This window comes from Chanodichthys erythropterus, chromosome 16, assembly GCF_024489055.1.
Source record: "Chanodichthys erythropterus isolate Z2021 chromosome 16, ASM2448905v1, whole genome shotgun sequence".
Classification (NCBI taxonomy): Eukaryota; Metazoa; Chordata; class Actinopteri; order Cypriniformes; family Xenocyprididae; genus Chanodichthys; species Chanodichthys erythropterus.
The window spans coordinates 12,888,644-12,914,670 of NC_090236.1; the positions used below are offsets into that span (position 1 = coordinate 12,888,644).

Consider the following 26,027-nt stretch of genomic DNA (forward strand, 5'->3'; position numbering starts at 1 on the left):
GGTCATAATGCTTGCAAGTCATTACTGCTGTGCAGTTTGTAAATGTTGAAGCCTTATTTAAGCTTAATTTAGCCACTGTATCAAGTAAATATCTTGTGTTTGTTCTCTTCTAAGAGTTGAAAGGTAAGCAGATCTAGCCATTTTTAAGACCTTTCTGTATGCAGTAACACTATCTTTCCACAAAATGTGAAATACCTCTAGTTTTGTTTCTTCCAGCTGCACTCCATTTTTCGGGCTGCTCTCTATGCTCGTTATACCACGCCGTCTGACTATTTTCCTTAATCTTCTTTAAGCGCAAAAGTGTATGTATTAGCAAATATATAAAAAGACAAAGCAAGATATTTCACAATATATTTTTTATATTCTACCAGAATACATGAAAACATATTCCACAGTGATATTTAAAATGAAACCTACAGCTCTATTTACAAAAAAAAATCATTCATGATTCATATAGACCTTCATATAGAGTATTTTCATCATACAAGTGAACAATAAATACAGTGTATTTTCAGTTAAAAAGTCATTTGTAGCCTATTTATCAGAGATTGATACGAGTTTGCACTGCTGATCTGTTGTGAACTAAGTGCATATATCAGCAAGTATTTTAATTCTCTTTTAGTAGCAATATGAGGTGTAAGTTACACTTAAAAACATAAATACATTCAGTAATCTACCCCTCCCACATAAATACTTCATCCTTGACTTGGTTATTTGTGTAAATGAGATTACTTTGTGCATTTGAGTGATTTGTGTTCTTTTGTGTCTTAGAAGCACAGTGAATTTCTTCTGCAGTGATGCTCTAATAAACCAAACAAGTAACTCATCTCTGACTGCTGAAACAAACATGTCATTGTTGCTATCTGGCTTTAGGCAGTCTTCTGTTGGGGTCTGCTTTCTGATTCGTCAGGTTATTTAGGACGCAGCTGGAGCTGAGCATGGCCAGCCTGGAGTCCAGCACCACTTTCCTCTTCCTCCAGGAACACTGATCTTCCTCATGCTCTTCCTCTTCTTCAAACTCTTCCTCCTCTGGTTCACTTTCAACATCACTGCGTTCATCCTTGTCCAGCTGTTGAAGAGGTCAAAGTGAGTTTGTGGGTAAAAAACTTTTGATTTCTTCTATGTGTGTGTGTGTGTGTGTATATATATATTTTATATGTAAATATATTATATTTTATACAGTATATTAATCAATTTGACAGCACTAAAAAATTTATATTTAGAAATTTTCGCAACCTTGAAAAAAGTAAGGTGAAGTAGTACAAATTAAATAGAAATGTACAAAAAACAATTAAAATGACAAAAGCACAAAATAAAATGACTAAAACGTAAACTTAAACTAAAATGAAAACTGAAAACATTAAAATAAAAGAGTTAAATATATATTTTGTTACCTATGTGTTATAAACTAAAACATTTTATTAAGTGAAAAACATCTGAACAAAATCAAAATCACAAAACAAAATTACTAAAACAAACTAAATATATATATATATATATATATATATATATATATATATATATATATATATATATATATATATATATATATAAAAATATTCATAATATTAATAAATACTGGTAACATTTACAATAAGGTTCCATTTGTTAGCATTAGTTAACAATGAAAAATATTCATAATAGTTAATCATAGTTAATGATAATTTCAACATTTACTATTATTGAAATCAAATATTGTATCTGTTAATATTATTTAAAGGACCTGAAATAACAATGAACAGTATTTTTATTAAGTAATGTTAAAAAATAAATAATAAATACTGTACAAATATTTTGCTCATTGTTAAATAACGTTAACTAACAGGACCTTATTGTAAAGTTAGTGCTACCTAAATACTACAATAGTTTATAAATAATACCAAAATAACACTGCTATGCAATTCAGATCAGACATTTTTAAGTGTGACTAAATATTTTAGGGGGATGTAGATATGATGGATGGATTGACTTACTTTCCCTAAGAAGAGGAACTTGTATATCATTCTCAGGATGAGATACGCCCAGTAAATGTGCAGCGCCTGCAGCACCAGCAGCAGTGCATTAAAGAAATAATATCCCATAAAGGGCTCAAACATCTCCATTGACAAAACAAGAGTGGTGTAGATGATCCTATAGGAGAGAAACACACACACACACACTGCTTAAATGCTGACAAAAACAAAGTGCAGTCAGGAACATAAAACCTCACAGTCAACACATGCTACTTCTGTAGTAATTGAGGAAATGATCTAAGCGGAGTAGGTTATTTCTTTTACAGCTACTGAATAAACAACAAGATAATGTGACATTAATAGTGAAGTGTTTAAACTTAAGAAGATGTAATCTGACTCTCCGTGTTTTAAAGAGCAGTAGCTGAAGTTCTTACTTGCTCGGAAACACTACCAGCCGTGTAACCAGGAATACAGCGGCAAAAATCACAAACAATGAATCGCAAGTTTTCTTCCAACCCGCGTAGTTGAACATCTTGGCCGACTGTGAAAAAAGCAGATTTACAATAAATGAAATTTAAATAATGTTCTCAAAACATTATCATAAAAACATTATTTATATGAATTTTTTAGTTAGAAAACTGATTCAGTCAAGATCAGTGAGAGATTTTCTCTCTTTTTTTGTTTGAATAACATTAATGACACAGCAGGTATATTATGCTGCTGTCACTTTAAGACCAATATACTGATTCACATGCATTTTCTTTCTCAACTGTTTATGTTAACTTATGACTTTAATGACCGTGTTTACGAGGATACTTGGGCATTCTGACACCTAAGTGTGTGTATTTGAATGTTCAAGCCCAATGGATTATATGCACAGTTACTTCCTGGTTGTGGTTAAGCCAGCTCGGTGAACTGTTAGCTGTTCATTCTGTAGTCGCTGTACATCCACACAAAACCATCAGTGGTTGACTTTTTAATGTTGTATTCATATTTTAATGCAGTTATCACATTTACCTAATTTGCCAATAAAACAGTTTTATTGATTGCAATAAAGATGAAGCTATTGGGACCGTTTAAAAACGCTGTGACTGTAATCAGACACGCACACACACATTTTTCTCCAGCACTTCAAATGTTATTTTTAATGTGATGACCACAAACATTACTTGTTAATTCTTCTGAGATTGTCCTCATTGTAAAGCCGAACATTTCAAAATGTAGGAAATCCCACATTTGATAGAAAACACTTTTTTAAAAATAAAAAAGACAATAATTACCACTATAACCAGCAGGTGGCGGCAAAGTAGCATTTATTTGCGAGTTTCACTTTTGAATAAATATTAAACATTATAAAATAACTGTTTAAAAATACATTTTGTCAATGTGAAGTATGAAGTACTTAAAAAATCTCATGAAAAACAATAACTTTTAATATGAATGAACTGCACATAAAAAAAGCGAGCGCCGATCTCTCTTTATAATCACTGAAGCTGTCTGTCAATGCAGCGCAAGATCAATGATTTCAGCACACTTTTATTCAATGAATCTAACTAAAGTGCACAATAAATATTTAATTTTTGACACTTTTTTCACACAAAAGTGTGAAAACTGATGGTCGAATTGAATTTAGCCGAGGTACGTCTTTATTTATTTACTTTTTATGACATCTTACGTTTGAATAACTAAATTAATGCCATGCCTGACTATTTAAGTGACTATATTCTGATTATAAACTAAGTATTACACTATTGATGCTCAACACACCAGCACATGACATCTTACCGGAATATTTCGAGCTGGCTTATATTTTTGTGGAAGTTCATGTAGTCAATTAGGCGGCAAAAAGAACTTAATTCTGTACTCACACGCTCTCTGAGCAGCGGCTTTATGTGTGTACGTCTCTCTGACAGCGCACGCATATAGCGAAATGAGTTCTCTTTCGTTGCTTACTGTGCTTCAAAGGTTTAAAATTGTTTGTTTTAAAATGCAACACTTAAAAACATATGCCAAAAATACATTTTCATGAACACGCACCACAGCAAAGTCATGTGAGCCTAACCGCGATAGAGGCGATTGCATACAGTAAGTGAGAGACGCAGTAATGGCTCAAAATGAGTGTTTGTTTTTGCTTTTTAAGGTTATTTGCCTTTTTTTTTTCAAAACTGGACATTTTGCATGTTCAGAAACAATATTTTCATAACTTTCATAACTTTATAAAGTTCTTAGAACATATTTTCGTTACCTGACATACTAGTTAAACTTCTGAAATCAATGTGGAAAATGATTTCACATAGTTTTCGAAGTCTCTATAGCTCACAATGAGAGATTAAACCCATCTTAATAATAGAATTTAGGATGTTTGTAGAACAAAATATAACACTGTTAGTTAAATAGAATTCATAACATATTCATCTTAATAACATTAGCAAACATTCAGTATATTAACTAGATTTGACATTAAACTAACTTGATACTTAGTTAACTCGCTTTCTTTACTTTAAGTTTAAAGGATGTTAAAAATAATGCAATCCGTTTCCAAACTTTTTTAAAGTAAACTGATCTTGTGTGCTGAAACCACATAAACTCCAATTTACACCAAATACTAAAACATTTCAATGCATTTCACAAAATCAAAACAAAGCATAAAGGTCATTGCAAACCGTGTGACTTCAACAGGAAATAAAGTGAAATCATTAGACAGTAATGTGTTTGGGGATTTTCTGGAAGTGTTAGAGTCATTGTTTTTGACCATGAACGCGTGACTCGCGGTTGAGCTCATACCTCGAGGAGGAAATCCGAGGAGTCGTGCACGAGCATCACCAGGGTGCCGACACGAATGTAGTTGGAGCAATACGAGAAACCCAGCAAGAAAATAGTGGCAAAATGGTGGATGATCTGTTCTTTGAAATCCTAAAACAGAACATGATCCAGATTAACATAAAAAGACAAAAGAATAATTGATATCACGCTGGGAGGTACTGAAAGAAACGTAACCTGAAACACCCAAAATGACAAACACGTCTAGACAATAGATCATGTGTTGATAATCTGCATTTACTGTGGGTGTGTAAAGTATACCTCAAAACACACTTAAAAAAAGCTCTTTCATTTCTCCAGCCTTTAGATCAGAAGTGTCCAAACTTTTGACTGCTGACAAACCCAGCATCCAAATAGAAAGGCTGTCATTTTCCTTGAATATTACAGCTAGATTGTTCTGATGATAATAATAAGATATGACTCATACAGTCTCAAATTTGTGAAACCTACAGTATGAGTCCAGAAATCCCCTTAATTTCACCACACAGCAATGAGATCAAATCTAAAAAACCCCAGAACAATGAAGAGATTTCACAATAGTCAGAGTTTCAAAAGATATTTTATCTTAACCATATTCTGATAACTGTTGTGTGAGATCTTACTTTTCTTTTGACGTCCACAGACACACAGAGCAGCAGAGACCAGTAGAAGCCCAGCTCAAGCATGTAGTACCAGTAGTGAACGTCCTGCACCGGCTAGAGGAACACAAACACAGGACCTTAATGAAGACAGTGCTCACAGAATAAAGAATATTGCCTTTAATATGAACAGTATGGAAGCTTGTTTTCATCATGGAATAAAAAGATAAAAAGGTAATTGTGACTTTTTATCTCAGAATTGCAATTCTGTAGGGCTGTCAAACGATTAATCGCGATTAACCGCATACAAAATAAAAGTTTGAGTTTGCATAATATATGTGTGAGTACTGTGTGTAATTAATATGCATATATAAATACACACAAATTAATGTATATATTTAAGGGAAAATGTTATTTATGTACAAAATATTTGTATTTAATATAAATTATATAAAAATATACTTGTAAATATTTCTCAAATATATACATGAATGTGTTTGTATTTATATATACATAATAATTACACACAGTACACCCACATATATAGGCAAACTTAAACTTTTAGTAATCGTTTGACAGCCCTACAATTCTGAGAGATAAAGTCAGAATTGCAGGATATAAAAAGTCATTTGTGAGTTTATCTCGCAATTCTGACTTTTTTTCTCAGAATTGGGAGATATAATCTCGAAATTTCAAGTTATAAAGTCCAATTTGCGAGATTTAAACGTGCAATTTTGAGAATTTTTTATTCCCTTTCAGAAATGAGCTTATCAAGAAATAGAGTTATTATTCTAGTAAATAAAATAAAGGTCAACTGAAATAAAATAAAATACATATAAAAAAATCTCAATTAAATTTCATTTAACTTGGTACTAAAATGACAAAAGCTAAAACTAAAAAATATATTTTGAAAAATATACACTAAAAATGACAAAACACACAACAAAATGACTAAAACTTTATTTAAACTTCAAATTAAAATGAAAAATATAAAAATAGAAACTAGTTTTTAATTTAAAAAAAAAAATTGTAATAAAAACTATAATGATATCTCATTGTAAAGGATTGCATGTTCAGACTAGAATGAAACTAAACAAATAGCCACTTTACCAGTAAATCTTATTAAATATGGATAATCACTACTCTTTTCCCAAATACTCCTCACTAGAAACACACATAACACCTTCCAAAGTGCATTCTCTTAAAGAGACAGTTCACACCTAAAGTCAAACTTCATCATCAGTTCAAGCATTGATTTAATCCACAATAATGTCAAGCATTAAAGTACGCCTTTATTTCAGATTCTGAATTATTGAAGGTTTTTTAAATCAGTGTCCTTTGGCCTGCTATTGTAAAGGTGTGGTTAAAACCAGCACCCAAATAGAAAGGCTGACATTTTCCTTGATTTTACAGGTAGATTGTTCTGAGATAGTAAGATGTGATTCATACTGCCTTAGCATGAAACCTACAGTATGAGTCAGAAACATTTCTGTTCAAAAGTTTGGGGTTGGTGAGATTTCATAATCTTTTTGAAAGAAGCCTCTTCTGCTTACCAAGGCTGAAAAACTACTATATGTTTTCGCATACCATATGTGATTTCGGATGCAGCCATTGTCTATATACATCTTGTATGCTTTGCTATCACATGCTGCATATACATTTGCATGTGTGTCCAATAGCATGTTTGTTTTGACACGTGTAAATCAGACAGGTGAGCTCACCTGTTGAGGATATCCTCTCCAGCACTCCCTCTGCTCCCAGAACCAGGGCGTCTATGAGGAAGAGGAACACTGCGGTCACTTTCAGACAACCCCCGTTAAAATGAAACATCAACAGCAAACCTACTTCCTTTAACCGCTTGACAACAAAAGAGGCAGTCATACAGTGAAAATCACACTGAGTCCTGAGGGCCAGTGTTGTGTTTCAGGAAAACATTTGAACCGTGTGCATTCGAAACAACAAAGCTGAAGTTGATGCTGGTCATTCTGAAGAAACGTTAAAGGCTTTTGACTAACCATCTCGTTGTTAGGACTTTAACTAGGGGACCGTAATTAGGCAATGACTTAAAAGACACCAACCCCAAGACGCGCTTGGGTTCACGTGGGAATAAAGCAACTCACGTTAATTAAAGATGCAAATCCCGCGGTGAAAGCAACCAGGTAGAACACAAATCTCCAACTGGGGAAACAAAAGATATGAAGTTACTAAAACAGATTCATTATCATGCATTCTTCTTGATAATTAGTGCTTACTGATACTGTAGTTCTTTTTCATTTTAGAATCTTCAAGATACTAAAGATCTCAGTATATTCTCATCTTCTCTTCACAATTAATTTATCACTCTATCCTGTATGACAACTATTGACATTTAAATGAAACACAACCAGGTAGGGTTGCACCTTCTTGCACATAAATTGCAACATAAAGTTCTCACTAATTTCCTCTCCCCCATGTCATCCAAGATGTTTATGTCTTTCTTTCTTCAGTGGAAAAGAAATGAAGGTTTTTGATGAAAACATTCCAGAGTGAGAGTAAATTATCAGGAAATTTGAATTCTGAAGTGAACTGATTCTTTAAGACAGAACGCAGCTAATAGGTATCTGTAAAGTAATGCGTAGATGCATATATTTACCCTCAATAATCCAATATGTGAGCAAACGTTGTTTAAATTCCGTGAATTTCATTTTATGTTGATTCTAAATTCTATTGTCTCACATAATGGTAAGAAATAGTTTCCAATCAAAATGTGAAACTACTTAATCATAGGTATTTTTATATTTAAATAACTATAGAAACTGTATTTGAGAATAATAAGGATTGTTGTGTTTGTGTTTAACAAAGTAATCCATTCACATGATGTTCTCTCTCTTAAAATGTAAGCGAGTGCAAATATCAGCATTATCACATATATCTAAAGGATTGAAGTCTGACGGGTTCATTGCTGCGGTTCAGTCAGTCGGCTATTTTATTCAGCTAAGTTCGACTGAGTTTAATGGTGCAACGCAAAAACATTTAGTAGTGCGTAAGTTATACTCCTCAGAGCCCATTTATGTCAGAACTAAGCTACACACAGCCTAAAAACTCAATTAAGTATCTTTTCAGCATGTTATTATTGCACAAAAAAACACTTATTTCTACTCTTTCTATAGTTACACCTGCCATAGTATATTAGACTGAGATTGTTATTATTTAGAACATTCTATAGTTCTTATGAGTTTAAAAAGTTACATTTTGGAATGTTTTGGTTGATGGGTTCTTTAAAGTTCCACTATGAAAGAACTAGAAAATAAGAAGTGTAACTATGATTGTGATATTATCAAAAGCACATACCTGACGAGAACTTACCTGGCCTCACAAAACTTCTTACTGTTGCTGGGTCTGTCCTGGTTCCTGCGGTTCCGGAACCACGTCTCTACTTGTCTCTGAGTCAGATTGCACTGGTTAACCAGACTGGTGATCTCATTCTAGGAGGATTAATGCAATAACATGAGGAATTATTTGGCAATGAACCAAATAGTATTGTGGTCTAAAAATTTTAAAACATGTAAAAATATGTAATAATAATGCACTAAAAATAAAAAATAATAAAAAAATTATCAGAATGGCAAATAATGTGGTCACAGATCAAAATATAATAAGTGTGAATTGAAAAATTAAAAGCGCATTTAAAAAAATAACAAGCATGAATCAACTTTAAACACATTAAAAATGATATTGCACAAATCTTAAACTTGTGTTTGTGTTCTTAAAAGTGGTTTTCCTTGCTTTTATTACTCTATACTTTGTGCTTTCTTACATTTTAATTTTCATTAGATGGTGACGCTTAAGCCCGGCCTAATTTACATAAAAAACTCAAACTGCAACATTTGGAAACGCAAGAGCAGAACATGGAGAGAGCAAAGAGAAAAACAGCATAAGTGCAAAAAAAAAGAGTAAAATATGAGCAGAAAAAGTAAGCGAGTATAAAGTACAGAGTACTTTAAGTAATAAAAGCAAAGAAAACAACTTTTAAGAACACAAACACAAGTTTAAGATTTGTGCAATATCATTTTTAATGTGTTTAAAGTTTTGATTCATGCTTGTTATTTTTTTAAATGCGCTTTTAATTTTTTGATTCACACTTAATATTTTTTGATCCGTGACCGCAATGCTTTAGGCGGGAATCTAACCCCATACACACAGACTGCTGTTGTGATCAAGTGTTGAAAAATGTATCATAGCAATTATAAAAAACTGTAAACCTGACAAATCCATAAAGCATGTTTACATGGAGCAAACTCACACATGTAAAATATATCCAGAAATTCATCCGCCGAGAAAAGTAGCTCTGAAAATATGGAAATGAACTCCAGAGAGACCCACAGTCCCTTTGTAGGGAGCACAATAAGTCCACATACAAAATGAATGTCAACAATATCAGGTTCCTTATAACACGCTGTTTGGAGCGGCTTCCTCTTACAGTATGAAATATACATGAATATTTCATTTCCTTGAATTGGATGAATTGGTAACCTGTACCATTATTACAGTATCATAATTTGAATCGTGTTTCATAAATCAGGAAATAATAAAGATGAGTCTGGTTCTGGGTTATTTATATCCCTCTCTTTCCGTATGTGGTTACACATCCACACACTCATTTGCAAGGTATGGACGTTTTCCAGGAAAGTAAGATGCAAAACAACAACTGTTGGAGAATGATCTCTCAGACGTGTTTGTGGGTTGATTTGTGTGTTTGTAAGGGTGCAGGTGTGCATGTGTTTGTTTATATGTTTGTTAATATGTTAAAATAATGTTTCTTAAATAGTAACCAATGACATCCGTCAATCAGCAGATGTTTATAGACTAATGCTGATAAATGGCCAAATATCAGCCAATTATCCAAAGTACAATTAGCTTCATAATAATAAAACATTTTATTTACAATGCACCTTGTATGTGTGTGTGTGTGTGTGTGTGAGTGTGAGTGTGAGTGTGTGTGTGTGTGTGTACTCACCTGCGTAGGCTGTCTGCTGTTTTTAGTGTAAAATGCTTCCAAATGTGGGGCGGGAGTGACTTTCAAACGAACTTGATCTTTCACTCCTAGGACTCTGCTGAGAGGAAACGCCACACGTCTGCGAGGAGAGACAGGAAATAAAGGATTAAGGACACAGAACACGTTTCATCAATGCTGTTTTGTTACCAAAAGAGGCCTTTATTTGAACCGTGCGAAACCCTCACTGAAAATAAGAATATTTATTGCTCACAGGTTGCTCTTTCATTGGGAGCTCAGGAGGAGCTTGTTATGATTGTTGTTTTATGTGTAATATTACCAATACAAATACTCTTTGCATATATGGATATGTTTGCATTGGCTGGACTTTAATTAGACGGTGGAAAGATGATCCAAGATCAAACATGGGTCAGAGGGGTCACAGCATCAGCTGACTCTATAGCGAAACGCTGCTGCAGCAACCGAGACTCATCACACACACACACACACACACACACACACATGCATGCTCTGCGTCTGCCTGCTGCTGTTTGTTGACACAGTGTCCCCCTCCCCTCCTACAGCACACTACCTGTCATCTGCTCCCTCGGGCACAGACACAATCCACGGACACACACCTGTTCAGAACGCGAGTCTCTGTTAGCCGGGCCGTCAGAGCGCTACGTTACGCCACAGCAGACGCCAAATGCGCAGCACTAAACAAAAAGACTGATTGCATGTGGAGATACAGCAGGAGAACAGATTCAAGCATGCATACTAAATATTCAGGCACTAGAGGCTGGTGGAATTAGTTAAACTAACAAACTATTTTATTATTCTCCACTATTTCAAAATTCTCCAGCGTGATGTTGGGTGGTTGCTAGGGTGTTGCTATGTGGTTGCTGAGGCTTTCTGACTATACAATAATAATAATAATAATAATAATAATGTTTTCATTGTCCAAAATAATATTTTATTATTATTTAAATTACAAAAATCAAATCAATAAAGAAATATATTACTATTACAAAAGTAATATTGTACTGTAAAATATAAAACAAGTATTTCATAATAATAATAATAATAGTACTTTTATTATTATTATTATTCCAAATAATATTTAATTTTATTATTATTTAAATGATAAAAATCAAACAAATCAATAAATAAATTAAAGTAAGTAAAATATAAAATTAGTATTTAATAATTATAATAATATTAATTTTATTATTATTCAAAATAATATTTTTATTTTATTATTACTTAATTTAAAAAACAAACAAACAAATCAATACAGATATATTAGTATTGCGATAGCAATATTGTACTATAAAATAAAAAATGAGTATTTAATAATGGTAATTGTATTATTTTTATTATTATTACAAATAATATTTTTATTTTATTATTATTTAAATTATAAAAATCAAACAAATCAATAAATAAATTAAAAAAGTAAAATATAAAATTAGTATTTAATAATTATAATGATATTCATTTTATTATTATTCAAAATAATAGTTTTATTTTATTGTTACTTAATTTAAAAAAACTAATCAATACAAATATATTAGTATTTCAATAGCAATATTGTACTATAAAATAAAAAATTAGTATTTAATAATGGTAATTTTATTATTTTTATTATTATTACAAATAATATTTTTATTTTATTATTATTTAAATGATAAAAATCAAACAAATCAATAAATAAAATAAAGAAAGTAAAATATAAAATTAGTATTTAATAATTATAATAATATTCATTTTATTATTATTCAAAATAATAGTTTTATTTTATTGTTACTTAATTAAAAAAAACAAATCAATACAAATATATTAGTATCGCAATAGCAATATTGTACTATGAAATAAAAAAATGAGTATTTAATAATGGTAATTTTATTATTATTATTAATTAAAATAAAATTTTATTTTATCTTTATTTAAAATATCAAATAAATCAATACAGAAATTAAAGAAAGTAATATTGTATTGTAAAATGTATAATTATTATTATTATTATTATATAATTATAGTACTTTTATTATTATTATTTAAAACCTAATATAATATTTTATTATTACTTAATGAAAAAATCAATAAAACTGTTGTAATATACTATTATAAATAGTATTTCAGAATGATAATAATATTAATAATAATCGGTCATACTGCAGGTCGGAAAATAAGGAAGTGAATAAAAATGCAGAAAAATCACATCCCTGCTCTAAGGACGTCCAAAAAGCACATTGATACCACGGTAATTTTCGTATACTAAATAACATTCTGAAATGAATTCGGGTCAAACCCTGATAAATGACATTTAAAGCCTTCAGGACTTGATCACCTTTCAAAAGCGTAACGAAGCATGATAAATCCCAGAGCGAGAGGCAGAGCCAGGAGCAGATCCCGGGGGAGAGGACGCCGAGAGCCCTCCATCTTCTCCATATCCTCCCAGCCGATTCCCGGAGGAAGCCAGTATTCCTGCTTCCAGAGCCACTGACTGATCTGCTCCATCCTTCAGGAGAGACGACAATAAACGCAAAATGAACAGGCAGAAAAAACTGATTTGATTGATTGGTGGCTGGGAAAGTTGAGTATAACTTGAAAAGCTTGAGCATAAATCCAATACAGAAAGTGCTGTCCTGATTCCATGAAACTGTGAAGCATTCATATTGAACGATTACCATATTCATGTACCTTATCAAGTTCCAACACTTCAGTTCTGACCAATGAATTTCCATTACCATGGATAAGGATTGATTTTTTAGAAATCATTTCACAGAGATTACCAGGCTCCAATCTTTTGAAATATTATGTTTAAATGATTATACTTATTAGTGTATAAATGTTTACACAGGATAATGCTTCATGCTGCATTTTTGTCTGCAGTATTTTAAACTCAGATTTTTGCATATGTCAAATAGTTATTAGACCAAGGGTTTTCAAACTTTTTAATGCTAAGGACTCCCAAATAATATATATATATATATACAGTTGTGGTCAGAATTATTGGCACCCTTGGTAAATATGATCAAAAATGACTGTAAAATAAATCAGAATTGTTTATCCTTTTGATCTTTAATTCATAAAATTAGCAAAAATCTAACCTTTCATTGAAGAAAAAGAATTGAAAGTGGGGGAAAGTCACATTATGAAATAAATGTTTTTCTCTAAAACACGTTGGACACAATTATTGGCACCTTTTTATTCAATTCTTTTTGCAACCTCCTTTTGCCAAGATAACAGCTCTGAGTCTTCTTCTATAATGCCTGATGAGTTTGGAGAACACCTGGCCAGAAATCAGAGACCATTCCTTCATATTACAGAATCTCTCCAGATCCTTCAGATTCCAGCTCCATGTTGGTGCTTCTTCTCTTCAGTTCACTCCACTCATTTTCTTTAGGGTTCAGGTCAGGGGACTGGGATGGTCATGGCAGAAGCTTCATTTTGTGCTCAGAGACACATTTCTGTGTTGGTTCTGATGTTTGTTTTGGATCATTGTCCTGATGGAAGATGCAATCACGGCCCATTATAAGATTATAAGAAGCGGTTTTGATTTTTTTATCTGTTGTTATTTGATAGAATCCATGATGCCATGTATCTGAACAAGATGTCCAGGACCTCCAGAAGAAAAATAGGCCCACGACATTAAATATCCAGCAGTATATTTAACCGTGGGCATGGGGTACTTTTTATCCATGTGTGCACCAAACCCATCTGGTGGGTTTGCTGCCAAAAAGCTCATTTTTTAGTTTCATCTGACCATAGAAGGCGGTCACGTTTGAAGTTCCAGTCGTGTTTTAAGGCTTTCTGAGACTCAAGACTCAACTAATCTCTGCAAATCTCCAGCTGTGATCCTTGGAGAGTCTTTGTCCACTCAAACTCTCCTTCTCACTGAACATTAGGATGATTTAGACACACGTCCTCTTCCAGGCAGATTTGTAACATCTTTAGTTGATTGGAACTTCTCAATTATTGCCCTGATAGTGGAAATGTGGATTTTCAATGCTTTCGCTTTTTTCTTACAGCCACTTTCTATTTTGTGAAGCTCAACAATCTTTTGCTGCACATCAGAACTACATTCTTGAATGATTAAGGGAATTTTGGCCTTTGTGTTTCCTCATGTTTATACTCCTGTAAAACAGGAAGTCATGGCTGGACAGTTTCATGTTCATGATCATCCTGGTGTGCTAAAAAATGTATATATGAATGGGAATATACTTCAGAGATATTGTACTCATAAAAAATTCTAGGGATGCCAATAATTGTGGCCAACATGTCTTAGAGAAAAACATTTATTTCATAATGTGATTTTCCCCACACTTTCAATTCTTTTCCTTGAATGTAAGGTTAGATTTGTGCTAATAATTAAAGATCAGAAGGATAAACAATGCAGATTTATTTTTATAGTCATCTTTGATCATATTTACCAAGGGTATATATTAGAGATGCATGATATGATTTTTTTTTTACCGATATATTGGCCGATAAATCTAAATCCAAATTTTTGTATAATTTTTGAGAGCCTGATTTCAAAAACAAAAGTCTCAGCATTAAAAGCCTTACTGTATTTTCCTTTTTGAAGTGATTTTCAATCATATTTCAAGCAATTCAAAACCATCAAGGTGAACAGTGCGCATCTGAAGTGTCTCAGCTGAATGAAATAATCCATTATTTATCAGCTTTAATATATCAGCCAAATGGTCTTATCAGGTCGATAACGATAACATTAAAAATGAACATATATCGGCCAATACCGATATTGTGGCCGATATATCATGCATCCCTAATATATATATATATTATTTTTATTATTTATTGATTTATTTATTTTTTTTGAAAAGCACCGATTCTAAATTTCTCCACCGATACCGATAGCCGATAATTCAGAGTGATATCTGCTGATACCGATAACAATACCGATAGTTTGGGGGTTCTGCCTTTTATACCTTCTTTTAAATTAATGATAATTTCATTTATAAATATATATACAGTATATAATATATATCTTAAGTGCACACATTAAAAGTAAGTAAGTGACAGCCTTAAAAGTACATTTTGTAAGCAAAAAAGTTTGAAAACCTGCATTAGACAATTATGGTATGTTGGACACAAACACATATATCTGATGTACCATAAGAAAAATCATCATGAAAAATCTCAGATAAAGATTCGCACACGCATGTCAGTTATCTTTCTCCTATGTAGTAAATGTTTTTCATTTCACACCTGCCTGAAACATCACCTGACCCAAAGATGACAGCTGATATCTGTTCAAACAATGAGACATTCTTGTTTCACGAGAAAATAATAGTCCACAGCACGCATTGTGGCACAACACACCTTCACAACACCAAGCATTACAAAAGCAACCAATCCTAAAGGAAAATGTTCAATACCTGCTAATGTCCTCTAGGTCTCTGGCGGGGTTCCTGCTGGATGATGGCTGTGATGGTGTATTATTAGGGTGTGTGATGAAGTGCGCACTTCTGATCAGCGGATTTTACGCAAATTAATTCCCATAGAGATTTGCATGCAGAATATAGCTTATAAAACAATCGTCGTCCATTCGCAAAGCACGAAAAATACGAAACTAAAAGATATCAAAGCACATTCTCTTTAACCTGCCCTTGGTGGCGTTGCGCTAAATTATTTAGAAACAAATATCCAATAAAAATGAACCGGAAGAGCCGAGTCCTTTTTTATATCTTCGGATAAATGTGCAGAATAAACGCTGAGGTTCTTGATGTCTGTCTGATAACAGTGAGAGACCGACCGTCTCCTCTTTACGAGAGACTGGTGTCTGTCTGTGGGTGTGTCGAGATGCCTATTGGTCCAGCGGATCACGCTCGGTACCTGACTCGTTTAGGCAATTCGGTTCTTTTGAACTGCTCGCTTGACTGCTGATTCAGTTCTTAGTTTTTCTCATATGCAGTGGAGTGAGAATATATTTAGTGTTGTTTATTATAGCGCTTATAATTTTGTCCTTATGTCATAAAAACATTGTTTCTGTTTCATTGTGGTTGATAAAATGCGATTATGAGCGTATGTTTGTTTCGGGCATCCCCCATGTTATCCACAGATTTCAGTTTCGTACAAAAGAGGACATGTGTGTTTTACATCAACCACAAATATCATGACCATGTCCATATTTTTACTCTGTAGCAATAATTAAGCTCATTAAAAGTAAATTCACTGTTATAACTCACGAGTTCGGCTCTAACAGATGCGGGCTTGTTTGTGATTCACTTCAACCGATTCATTGAACAGAACCGATCCGTTTGGAAATCGGACATCAACTTATCAAATACAGTAAAAATAGACAGAATTCTTATATTTTTGTATTATAAAAGAAGCAGTTTTACGTGTTAATGTTCTGTTTTCACCCTTATCGACTGATTCGTTGAGACAAGGTGATTTTAGAACAGAAATCATAAAATTATCATGATTTTTGGACATGATATACCATAGTACCTTGGAGCAGTTGTAAATACCATAATATGAATATGGTAATCACAGTACCTGAGTAGGCCTAAATGTAAGCAATAAGGCTGTGCTGTATCGTGAATAAGTCACAGTGAAAAAATATGTATCAATGCAACTTTCATGAAGTAAACTTTTACTAAAAGCCTTCCGCCGGAAAAAATAGTCCCTAACTTTGAACAACAACAGAGGTTGTTAAGCCATTAGATGGCTGCAAAGACTGTCTTTATGAGTGTGTCAGTCAGTAGCAAAGACCTTTACATTGAAAAGACTGAATTGTTGTGAACATGGAACAAGACGCAACTGATAAATGCTTTGACTAGCTCTGTCAGTCACGGGAAAACCCCTTAACTGATAAAAGGACAAGATAATACATCAGATTTAAACAGATTTTAGTAACACTTTATTTTACAGTGTCATTGTTACATATGTTACATGCAGTTACTATAGTAATAACTATAAATTATACATAATGCAACTAACCCAAAACCAAGCCAAACCCTAATCCAAACCCTATAGTAAGTAGGCTACATATAGTTACTTAATATTACTCAGTACTTAAATGTATAATGACATTGTAACAAAGACATCTTAAAATAAAGTGTAACCCAGATTTTTTATTATGAACATAAGACTAACCTGAAGCAAAATGCTAAATCTGAATGCAGGTAATAAAGTTGCTCAATCAATCTCTTTCTCACAACACTCCTCTAGTTCAACATAATAATGTAAGCTTTAATGAACAATATCAACTGAGAACAAACAGTCTTCGTTGCTAAGAGTGGTTGCTAAGGGTGTTGTGTAGTGATACACAGAACCTTTGTGTGAAACGGTCATAACCATGTTTTATCGTGAATAAAGCACAGCCATTGACCAATCAGAATGAAGGACAGGAATTAACTGTTTTAAAAAATCAGTTAACAACATTCTCAGAACTTCAGCTAATGTTCTCTCAAAGTTATGAACACAAATTCTAACAGTAATGTTAATAGAATGTTAGTTAATAATGTTCTCAAAATGTTAGCACAAAAACATTACTACTTATATAAATCGTTAATGGAACTTTTTAAATGTTTTAGTTGGACGTTCATCTAACAAATTTTAAATGTTACTTATTGTTTCAGAACATTCAAAAGTGACATTCAGTGTTTGAAATATGATGAGATGGAATGTTCCTTAAACCTTGCATAACCATAACCAACATTCCCAGCAAGCAATAGCTGTCATTTCACCGTCTCAGTTAACTATAGACCTGATATATGAGTAGCCTAATCCACTTCTAGCCAAAATAACCTTGAATTTGGTTACATGTCGTTTTTTGCGAGATATATGATTCCATCATTTAAGCAAAGTCAGCAGTGATTACAATGTGTTTGGTTTCATTTCTTTGACATTTTATGTTCTTTTAAATTTTCACTGACAGCCCAAATTTTAGACAGGGCCGTGTTTGGACGGCTAATAGACATCTTTTAAATGCAAAATTGCTTGCTGGTCCAGAGAACATTCAGAAAATATAGCTCCAAGCAGCATTTAAGATCCAAGCACCACAGAGGCAGAGCGAACATCAGACCAACTGCAAAAATGAGTAAAGACATTTGGAGATGGTTTAAAGCTCATAAATACAATCACTTGTAATGTGACATAATTACCAATAGGTGGCACTGACACCAAATTGATCTGGTGTGGTCAGTGTTAGGTGACAATTTTTTTGAGATTTTTTTGGTCTAACTGTTCAGAAGTTATAAGCAAAACAAATTTTCATATCTTGTGACCACTAGGTGGCGCCGTGCCGAAACTGTGCATATACACTCAGGTCATGGTTGTCATAACACGCACCAAATTTAGTCCAAATATGCTAAAGTGGTGCGGAGATATAGCCTCACGTCCATTTTGGCGTGTTCTTCATCAAATTTTTTAGCACTTAATTCAAGAACAGTTTGATGAATCAACTGGATTTCCATGTTTTTTCTTAAGATGATTTGAATTTCACCAAATCATTTTGGTGAAAATCGGACAAACAATATAGAGTATGAAAAAGCAGGTCAGGCCAAGGAATCAGATAAAAAAAAAAAAAAAAAAACTTACAATTCAAAAGTTATTAGCATAAATGTAAGTGAAACTATGGACAGTTGGTGGCGCTAGAGGGATTGGGTTAAAGTCTCCAAAATTGATATGGTTAATGCTTGGACTGTCGTCAATCTGTGTGCCAAATTTCACTCATTTTTACCGTACGGATCTATGTGCTATCAAGAGCGGGATAAGAAGAACACTAAAGCATACCTTCGGTGCTTGGCCCCAAATAACGTTTTCAGAACTTAATGGGAACGTTAGAAAAACGTTCTTAGAACTTATTTTTGTTAACTGGGCAGAACCAGCTAGCAGGCAATTCTAGGGGCCCAGAACCATCTGATATCACTGTCACTGCCATAGTGGGTCTGTCTCAATCATCCCCATGTCCTAGTTTTTCTTGAACAGAAGTCCCCTCTGGGTAAATTCACCCTTTATAAATGAATGCATCATTCTATGGGGTTAAATTCCCTTCCTTTACATGTTCTCTTTCTATTGTGTCATATGCAGTAAGCTCGTACTGTACACTTACGTTGTGCACTGTGGGTGAAACGTGCCATCGAAGGTATTAGATCCCAGATAATGATGAGACTGTGATAAGATGCAGACAGTTCCCGATGCAATCACACTTTCACCTCTGATCACATACCCGGCATGCCTCTTAATGTAGATTACACACATTTAATGCAGGGTGACAGGGTTTGTTTCGCTGACATGCTCTCTGACACAGAGTGTTGTTTTCCATGCAGAATTCCATGCATGACCGATGCACATAGGGGTGAATTTTAAATCATTTCACTGCTTTGATTTAAGTGAATGTTCACGGACTTCTACAATGAAAAACTGAAAATGAATGAGGAAATATTCCCCAAGTGTTTCTTCATCTTTCTTTTCTATAATCAAACGTTTTCAAACAAAACATGTTTTCTTGGGAATACACAATTACACACCATACTGCTGTAAAAATATGGCAGAAAAAGTAAAAGTGTATGTTTTTGTTTTCCGAATTCAACCAACACTTAGTCAGCTTTAGACAAAAATGAATATCAAATGAATAAATGTAAATATGCAACTGAGACAAGGTAATACATGTTTGTGAGTTTAAGCAATAAATCACTTTTACGGTAAAGAGCAGACAATATTTATGAGTAAAAATGTAATATTGAACACAGGAGCCCATAAATCACATCACAACCCCTTTGTGAAAAAGAAGTGTGCTTAACTGAAGTGTTGCAGTTGTAGTGCACTATTTTTTCTTTTTAAATGTACTTGCAGATAATATAATATTAACAAAATAAAAGGCCACTTAATTAGACAGTAGACTTTCATAAATGTTTCTTAACACACTAAGGATACTTTTAAAAGTACTTTTAAAGTACACTTATTTTGATGTGTACTTGATTATCATTTTAACTGTAGTGTGTTATTATTCTTTACATTGCAAATTAATCAAATATGTAATTACAAATATACAGTGAAAAACATTTATTTCATAATGAAATTTACACCCATTTTAAATTCTTATACTTCAATGAAAGGTTAGATTTTTGTGAATTTTTTAAATAAACGATTTAATTGATTAACGATGCACATGTATTTAATTATAAATTTCAATATAAATAACATTAAAATGTATTTTAGTTTATCATAAATGCTTGTCCATACATTCAACAGTCCACTTTCAGAGAATTATGCAATAAAGATAAAGCTTCAGATAATTGCATTAAATATAAATATATTTATTATATAATGCATTTTCATTTTATTGTAAAAGTTAAGTGTATAAAGTTTGCAAATAAGTATATTATTTTAAAGTATGTTATGCATTAAAAGTATGCTAAAGTGCACTTTTTTATATATCTCATCATGTTGCAGTATAAATGTCTGTACAGTGTAAATGTCTGTGCTTCAGAGTCTCTCATGTCACTGCAGTATGAAGTTGCGTCGCTTGTCTCTGTCAGATTCCTGTGTTTTATTCGGATGAAGTGAAGCAGAACTCTTTTGTGTGTCTGGAGCTTTCACTAATGAGACGGAGGCTGAACTGTTTACTGGGTCTCTCCAAAATCCATCTGAAATCCATGTTTCTTTATGAGAGCTCTTTTTTTTCTTCCTCTTTTGAACCCTAAAAAGTTGATTATTATTATTTTATTATGATGAGCCATTTCATCTTTATTGTTAGCAGCTGTCAGAATATGTAGCTCATAATTCATAACTGGATCGTATAACTGCACACATTAGGATATGAGCATTGGGTTTATTAAAAAGTATATTATTATTATTATATTATGCCATTTTTAAATTTTTGTTTGACCATTTAATGGAAGTTTGACATTTTCACACATAGCACCCAGCAGTTATTCATCTTTCATACTGATTTTCAGCAGTAGATGGCGCTTGAAGGCAAAGAATTGGTACAGAATGCTTAGCTTGTGTTATTTGGATCAGTCATCATGTGTCAAACACTATGGAGCTCTTCAGATTTCAACACTAATACAGAATAAGTTATATCCACTTTATGTGGATTGTCAAACCTCTGGCTACGTGACACCATTATTGAATAAACAACATGAAGAATATATTCAGCACTATACGTGACATCAGAGTTTTTACATGATTTGTTCATTCAAAAGCATTTAATATTTTATATGTAACATGACATAATAAGCATTTGAAACAGACCTGCCTCTACTTCATGTCTTGTTGTCGATACCTGTAGGATTTACAGCACACTTTAATCAATACGTTTCTCTTAATCAGAGGCCGAACATAAACCACAGCGGCTCCATGGACATCATTTACTGCCGCACAAGGGGAAAATAAAGCGAATGTGACCTTTCACCCTTTCATTTACAAGTGATGTGAAACACACACACGGGTACGTGCTTCATTTTGATCACGTCAAAGAAGAAGAATTATATCAATCCCAAGGGAACAAGGTTGTTTCCTGTGAAAATCAGTGTGGATGTGCATTGATTAAGACATGATGCACAAGGAAACAGTTGCTAAATCGCTTATGGAAACATGAGCATTTGATCTACAAACAGGTCTTTTTTGATAAATTAATGACAGAGTAATACACTGGTGTTGTTAAGGGACTTTGTGCCCCATGTGGGGTGTCCACAGACGTGCCTGATTAATCGTGAAGGTGAAAACCAGGCAACACACAATACAGATGAGTATGCTGAGAGAAAAAGGCATTTATTGAGCAAATATTTCTTTGCTAAAAACAAACAGAGTAAGAAACATTTCCAGAGAAAAATCCCTGTGCTTTTACACAATTTTGCCCTTTTAAAATGATAAAACGTACCTACTAATCCCAAACCAGCTGTCAACACCACAGGAAAATCAATACTGTGAAAACCACAGACAGACAACAGAGTTTTTGATTCAAAAAATACATCTGGACAGCAATAAAAGGCACATTTGCTCCAGTTATCATCGACAAAACCTGCAAAGTGGACAAACATAATGTAAAACACTGAATAATAATAATAATAATAATATTAATAAGTAACATTTAACCAAGTCACATGAACAATAAAGTTGATGAGAAAGGCAGTCACAATAAAAAGAATGGTCTATAAAAGTCTGTTCCAACATAAATTAATTAAAATGTGTATTCATTGATCCTTTTCTACAGATTCACATATTTTATTGAAACAGGAATTTAAACTAAAATGCAGTTCTTAAACTCTGGGTGATGATTGTCAGTGCAACACATAACTGGGTGGTTGCCAGGGTGTTGCTATGTGGTGGCTAAGATGTTCTGGATGGTTGTCAGGGTGTCACTATGTGGTTGCTTAAATGTTCTGGATGGTTGCCAGGGCATCACTATGTAGTTGCTAAGATGTTCTGGATGGTTGCCAGGGTGTCTCTATGTGGTGGCTAAGATGTTGTGGATGGATGCCAGGGCATCGCTATGTGGCTGGTAAGATGTTTTGGATGGTTGTAAGGGTGTCGTTATGTAGTGGCTAAGATTTTCTGGATTGTTTTCAGGGTGTCGCTATGTAGTGGCTAAGATGTTGTGGATGGTTGCCAGGGCATTGCTATGTGGTTGTTAAGATGTTGTGGATGGTTGCCAGGGCGTGGCTATGTGGTTGTTAAGATGTTGTGGATGGTTGCCAGGGTGTCGCTATGTGTTTGTTAAGATGTTGTGGATGGTTGTCAGGGTGTCGCTATGTGGCTGTTAAGATGTTGTGGATGGTTGTCAGGGCATCTTTATGTGGTTGTTAAGATGTTATGGATGGTTGCCAGGGCATTGCTATGTGGTTGTTAAGATGTTGTGGATGGTTGCCAGGGCATCGCTATGTGGTTGTTAAGATGTTGTGGATGGTTGCCAGGGCGTGGCTATGTGGTTGTTAAGATGTTGTGGATGGTTGCCAGGGTGTCGCTATGTGTTTGTTAAGATTTTGTGGATGGTTGTCAGGGTGTCGCTATGTGGCTGTTAAGATGTTGTGGATGGTTGTCAGGGCATCTTTATGTGGTTGTTAAGATGTTGTGGATGGTTGCCAGGGCATTGCTATGTGTTTGTTAAGATGTTGTGGATGGTTGTCAGGGTGACACTATGTGACTGTTAAGATGTTGTGGATGGTTGCCAGGGCGTCGCTATGTGTTTGTTAAGATGTTGTGGATGGTTGTCAGGGTGACACTATGTGACTGTTAAGATGTTGTGGATGGTTGTCAGGGTGTCGCTATGTGGCTGGTAAGATGTTTTGGATGGTTGTCAGGGTGTCGCTCTGTGGTGGCTAAGATGTTCTGGATGGTTGCCAGGGTTTCTCTATGTGGTGGCTAAGATGTTGTGGATGGTTGTCAAGGCATCGTTATGTGGCTGGTAAGATGTTTTGGATGGTTGTCAGGGTGTCGCTATGTGGTGGCTAAGATTTTCTGGATTGTTTTCAGGGTGTCACTATGTGAAGGCTAAAATGTTCTGGATTGGCTAAGATGTTTTGGATAGTTGTCAGGGAGTTGCTATGTGGTTGCTAAGATGTTCTGGATGGTTGTCAGGGCATCGCTATATGGTTGCTAAGATGTTCTGGTTTGTTGCCAGGGTGTTGCTATGTGGTGGCTAAGATGTTCTGAATTGGCTAAGATGTTTTGGATAGTTGTCAGGGTGTCGCTATGTGGTGGCTAAGATGTTCTGGATTGGCTAAGATGTTTTGGATAGTTGTCAGGGCGTTGCTATGTGGTTGCTAAGATGTTCTGGATGGTTGTCAGGGCATCGCTATATGGTTTCTAAGATGTTCTGGTTTGTTGCCAGGGTGTCGCTATGTGGTGGCTAAGATGTTCTGGATGGTTGCCAGGGTTTCTCTATGTGGTGGCTAAGATGTTGTGGTTGGTTGCCAGGGCATCGCTATGTGGCTGTTAAGATGTTTTGGATAGTTGTCAGGGCATCACTATATGGTTGCTAAGATGTTCTGGTTTGTTGCCAGGGTGTTGCTATGTGGTGGCTAAGATGTTCTGAATTGGCTAAGATGTTTTGGATAGTTGTCAGGGCGTTGCTATGTGGTTGCTAAGATGTTCTGTATGGTTGTCAGGGCATCGCTATATGGTTGCTAAGATGTTCTGTATGGTTGTCAGGGCATCGCTATGTGGCTGTTAAGATGTTCTGTATGGTTGTCAGGGCATCACTTTGTGGTTGCTAAGAGGTTCTGGATTGTTTTCAGGGTGTCGCTATGTGGTGGCTAAGATGTTCTGGATGGTTCCCAGGACATCGCTATGTGGTTGTTAAGATGTTGTGGATGGTTGTCAGGGTGTCGCCATGTGGCTGTTAAGATGTTGTGAATGGTTGTCAGGGTGTCGCTATGTGGTTGTTAAGATTTTCTGTATGATTGCCAGGGCGTCGCTATGCGAAGGCTAAAACGGGCTGGATGGTTGTCAGGGCATCTCTATGTGGTTGCTACAGTGTTCTGCATGGTTGCCAGGGCGTCGCTATGTGGTTGCTAAGATGTTCTGGATGGTTGTTCTGGATTGTTGTCAGGGTGTCGCTATGTGGTTGCTAAGATGTTCTGGATGGTTGTTCTGGATTGTTGTCAGGGTGTCGCTATGTGGTTGCTAAGATGTTCTGAATTGTTGTCAGGGCATTGCTATGCAGTTGCTAAGGCTTTTTGCATGGTTTGACTTGAGATATGAGATATGACTTGAGTCATATCTATTTATTTTCTATATGTTCACACTTTAATGATGACTACATGCACATGAAAAAAATAATATCAAACAATCAATGTTTTATAGACTAAAATCTTTACAATCAGAAATATTGGGTTGGTAGCAGTAGCTTTGATGAATCTCACAAAACCTTTCAAGAACGAGTCTAGCTCATATTTCACCCCAAAATCTAAAGGAAACACACCTTTAGATAATAAAAGTCAAATACTTTCAACAATTACCTTTTTTATTTGGAGGTAAAATATGTTCTTGACAGTATCTGTGAGATTGAACTTCTTTTAGCCCTCGAACAGACAGGTGGTTTGTAACTGTGCAGCTACACCAGCGCGTAATCAAACTGTCCTCTCTCCAAACTGTCTTTGGGATCAGACCACGAGGAGGACGGCATGCTGCTGTAGGGGTCCAGAAGAATCCGGAAACAACGGACTAGCAGGAACACCAGAAACAACAGCAGGAGCCCCACAAAACAAAGCGCAGTGCTCTGCTCTGTGTCAGGAGCCAGCAGGAGCCCCGCTGTGGCCCCGGGGCCCGAGACAGGAGCCAGAGACAGCAGTTCATACTCCGTCAGAGGGCTTTCACTCATCTTCTCAGTTCAAAGATGAAAGGAGTCCAAGGGTGAGAGGATCAATAAAATTTCCTCTAGAATAGCTTGATGCATCCAGGTGAAAGTGTCATCAGCACCTCACTTCATCAGCAGATGCAACTAGAAATCAGGAAGATGCAACAGGATGTTCATGCACAAAAGATATTACATCCAGCAGAGGATGTCCACATCTTCTACTGAGTTCACACAGACATTGCACTGCTGTTTAAATGGACTCCAGACAGACAGAAAACATGCTCTTCAGTGGATAATTGCACACGCGGCGTCATATTCAGGTGCTCTCACTCGCAGAGATAATTGTCGGCAGGAGGAAAGAGAGAAAAGCTGCTATTTCCAGCAGGAACGTGACAGGAAATGCCACTCTGTGAATAAAGAGAAAG

The 26,027-nt window shown here is 34.7% G+C and overlaps 2 protein-coding genes across 2 annotated transcripts; both read right to left on the minus strand.

The window, feature by feature from the left end:
• Positions 1-394: 394 nt before the first annotated feature.
• Positions 395-16,110, minus strand: cers4b (ceramide synthase 4b). Its single transcript, XM_067362833.1, has 11 exons — positions 15,728-16,110; positions 12,673-12,843; positions 10,347-10,464; positions 8,696-8,814; positions 7,471-7,528; positions 7,072-7,122; positions 5,375-5,467; positions 4,737-4,865; positions 2,387-2,493; positions 1,974-2,130; positions 395-1,069 (listed from the first exon to the last, which is right to left on the minus strand). Exons 2-11 carry the CDS (start codon positions 12,840-12,842, stop codon positions 860-862), a joined length of 1,212 nt encoding a protein of 403 aa, XP_067218934.1. The 5' UTR covers position 12,843; positions 15,728-16,110; the 3' UTR covers positions 395-859.
• Positions 16,111-25,151: 9,041 nt separating this feature from the next.
• On the minus strand, positions 25,152-25,626 carry LOC137003601 (cortexin-1). The gene has a single exon (XM_067363810.1). The coding sequence runs from the start codon at positions 25,624-25,626 to the stop codon at positions 25,360-25,362; it is 267 nt and encodes an 88-aa protein (XP_067219911.1). The 3' UTR covers positions 25,152-25,359.
• Positions 25,627-26,027: the final 401 nt, after the last annotated feature.